This window comes from Salvia hispanica, chromosome 5 (assembly GCF_029641045.1).
Source record: "Salvia hispanica isolate PSC_SH4W2 chromosome 5, Shi_PSC_v1, whole genome shotgun sequence".
Classification (NCBI taxonomy): Eukaryota; Viridiplantae; Streptophyta; class Magnoliopsida; order Lamiales; family Lamiaceae; genus Salvia; species Salvia hispanica.
The window spans coordinates 31,100,271-31,103,937 of NC_142696.1; the positions used below are offsets into that span (position 1 = coordinate 31,100,271).

Below are 3,667 nucleotides of genomic sequence, written 5' to 3' on the forward strand. Positions count from 1 at the left end.
TAAGGTCTGATCCATATATTGCCTGTCACATACCTTAAAATAATTATTCGATTAAAGTTTAATTCTTCTTCTATCTTAACTTTTGTGAGAGGTAGTATAATTTTTTTAATTTCTTAATGGTTTCTGTGGGGACTAAATTGCTAAAAATATATACTTACTTTTAGAATATTTTTACTTGGAACCATCGAGATAATTAAGTACTCCTAGATAATTCAAATTTCATCTTAAAATCATGGTGCAATTGGATAATCAAACTGAAAGTAATGAGAATCAAATATTTAAAGTGATCAACATTGCCATTATAGTAGTCATTCTCTAAACTGTTCCTTTTTTTGATTAATTTGTTAATATGATCCCTTTTAGGATAAAACGGTAAGATTTTTCTTTGTAGATTTTAAATTTGTCAAAAGAAAATAATTCCTAATTCAGTTACAAATACAATATACTAGTACGAAATAATAAAATATTGGTATGAATCAAATGTCTCTATCCCATGAAATGTGAGGCAAAATTCTGTGTTTCAACATTTTCTTCCATCCCAAACCCCTTCCCCTCCCATAAATCTCCTTGTCCAGCTCCAAAAATCATACTATGAAATTCCATTAATTAACTTTTAACTTTCATCTTGTTTTCTTGAGAAAAAGCTTGCACCTTTATCTGGGTGTTTGTTTCCCTCTGAAATTTTCAGTCTTCAAGAATCCAATATTTGCAGTTTTGAGTTTTGAAGCATTTCAAGCATTAACCTTTTCGTTTTACTTCTTAACTTCAAATTCTTGATACGAAAGATTCGATCTTGATCGTCGTAATCTTCAAGAAAGGTGAGAATTTTCAATTATTATAGCTTCTGTGTGTCAAAGATTGAATCTTTATCCCTGATTTCTGTGAAATTCTCAGAATCCTCTTTGGTCTGTGATGGGAAATTGCTGTGCAGTACCAAAAACATCCGATGAGAAGCATACAACAAATCCATTTGCAACAGATTTCGGCGTGCCAAAATCCTATGTGCTGAGCAATCCAACGACAGGGCATGATCTGGAGGAGTTCTACGAGCTCGGGCGCGAGCTCGGGCGTGGCGAGTTTGGGGTGACATACATGTGCACTGACAAGGCCACCGGGGAGAGGTTAGCCTGCAAATCCATATCCAAGAAGAAGCTGAGGACTAGTGTGGACATTGATGATGTTAGGAGAGAGGTTGAGATCATGAGGAAATTGCCTAAGCATCCCAACATTGTGAGCTTGAAGGATGCCTATGAGGATGATCATGCTGTCCACTTGGTTATGGAGCTCTGTGAGGGCGGTGAGCTCTTCGACCGGATTGTCTCTCGAGGCCATTACACCGAGAGGGCTGCTGCAGCCGTTACTCGAACCATCGTTGAAGTCATTCAGGTCTAATTGCACCTTAGGGATCAAGATTGTAGATTTTTATTGTGAAAATATGATGTTGGTGGTGTTTATTGAGTCTTTGTTTAAGTAGATGTTGCCTTTTATTGGTTGAATTGTGTCATTCCTAATTGTATTCTAATGTTGCAGGTGTGCCATGAGCACGGGGTGATGCACCGTGATCTGAAGCCCGAGAACTTTTTGTTCGCAAACATGAAGGAGACAGCAGCACTTAAGGCCATTGATTTCGGACTTTCAGTCTTCTTCAATCCTGGTAAAGAACAAACTGAGTAGTATTTGCATTCCTTCAAGTCCTGTCTTAATCTGTTTTGACACCGTGCAGGGCAAAGATTCAACGAGATTGTGGGAAGTCCGTACTATATGGCCCCAGAGGTGCTAAAGAGAAACTATGGTCCAGAGGTAGATGTGTGGAGTGCTGGTGTCATCCTCTACATCTTATTATGTGGTTTCCCGCCTTTCTGGGCCGGTTCGTTATCTTGTCCCTTCTCTCGACATACTTTCACGTATAGTAACTGTTCTTGGTTCCATTTTGACATGTATTTTGGTAACTAGTTTAGTTTAGTTTGACATAATCCTTATGTTGAACTACAGAAACTGAACAAGGTGTGGCTCAAGCAATCATTCGTTCGAATGTGGAATTCAAACGGGATCCTTGGCCTAAGGTCTCTGATAGAGCCAAGGACCTGGTCAAGAAGATGCTCAATCCCGACCCCAAACAACGCCCTACAGCACAGGAAGTTCTAGGTAACGCAGGCTGCGTGCATTGTGCTCATATTCGAGTCATTTTCTGACGAGTGTCGCTGCCAATTGCAGGTCATCCTTGGTTGCAGAACGCGAAAAGTGCTCCTAATGTTTCTCTTGGAGAAACTGTGAGAGCCAGACTGAAACAGTTCTCGACTATGAACAAGCTCAAGAAGAGAGCTTTAAGGGTATTACTTCACGTTTCTCAGCTCGTTGCTCTGTCGCATACGCTAAATTTCTCTCCCAAATGCACAGGTCATTGCTCAGCACTTGTCTGTGGAGGAAGTGGCCGGGATCAAAGACGGATTCCAGATGATGGACACGAGCAACAGGGGGAAAATCGACATGAATGAGTTGAGGGCCGGTCTGCACAAGCTCGGCCATCATATCCCTGAAACCGACATTCAATTTCTCATGGAAGCTGTGAGTGTGTCTTGTGATAGTCTCTTCGGGTTAATGGTTTAGATTCTCACGAAACGTGTCTTGTGCAGGGCGATGTGGATAAGGATGGTTTCCTTGACTATGGAGAGTTTGTCGCGATCTCTGTGCACCTGAGGAAGATGGGCAGCGATGATCATCTGCGCAAGGCCTTTGAGTTCTTTGACAAGAACGAAACTGGCTACATAGAGATCGAGGAACTGAGGGATTCCCTCACGGACGAGGCAGAGGTGTTGAGTGAAGAAGTCATCAATGCCATAATCCAAGATGTTGATGCAGATAAGGTCAGTTTATTGAATTGTTATCTTGTTTCACACTAATGTTTTGCCTCGTATAATCTCGTGAGATCGCGTGAAAACTAAGGATGAGTTTGCAGGACGGACGCATAAGTTATGAGGAGTTTGCAGCTATGATGAAGGCGGGGACGGACTGGAGGAAGGCATCGAGGCAGTATTCACGAGAGCGGTACAACAGCCTCAGCCAAAAGCTGATGAAGGATGGCTCACTTCAGATGAGTAGCTGAGAATGTTGTTTTGGTTTTTGATGAAATTTTCTTGGTTTTGTTGGTAAAGAGTAGAGATATAGGTTGTGTAAGTGTTGCCACCCTTGCTTTAATTTTTTTGTTTCAAGAAAAAGTGAATGGTTTAATTTTTTCCTTAGTATAGGAGTTGTAAGTATTTTCTGCCAATATATAGGAGTATTCAATGGAGTATTACAGTTTAATTATGTTTTCATTTATAAATATTGTTAAATTAAAGTTGAAACGATGTAAATTGGATTAAAACATATCCGAACTTTAATATTTATCAATTTTATTCCAAAATTTGAAGTTTATCAATTTTATGACCAATCTTTTGAATTAACGTTGAAAACAAATATATTCTTCATTTTAATCAATATAGATTAACATGAAAGTTTATACAGTTACAACCTGGGCCGCTCGGTCCGCTTTGGTTGTAATGAATACTATTACTTAAAAAAATATCCAAATGAATTTATGTTATAGGATTAACATAAAAGTTGACAACATTTAGATGGAGGATGTTTTATACTAGTATATTTAGAATTTGATTTATTTTTTTAAAAA

At 39.1% G+C, this 3,667-nt stretch overlaps 1 protein-coding gene across 2 annotated transcripts; it reads left to right on the forward strand.

The window, feature by feature from the left end:
* Positions 1–490: 490 nt before the first annotated feature.
* LOC125191374 (calcium-dependent protein kinase 32-like) lies at positions 491–3,303 on the forward strand. Of its 2 annotated transcripts, none has more exons than XM_048088920.2 (9): positions 491–818; positions 895–1,386; positions 1,531–1,654; positions 1,724–1,867; positions 1,993–2,145; positions 2,215–2,330; positions 2,398–2,565; positions 2,634–2,864; positions 2,957–3,303. In XM_048088920.2, exons 2-9 carry the CDS (start codon positions 913–915, stop codon positions 3,101–3,103), a joined length of 1,557 nt encoding a protein of 518 aa, XP_047944877.1. In that variant the 5' UTR covers positions 491–818; positions 895–912; the 3' UTR covers positions 3,104–3,303. The 2 variants fall into 2 exon arrangements, with proteins under 2 accessions (XP_047944877.1, XP_047944878.1); XM_048088921.2 differs by having other exon boundaries at positions 492–818; positions 932–1,386.
* Positions 3,304–3,667: the final 364 nt, after the last annotated feature.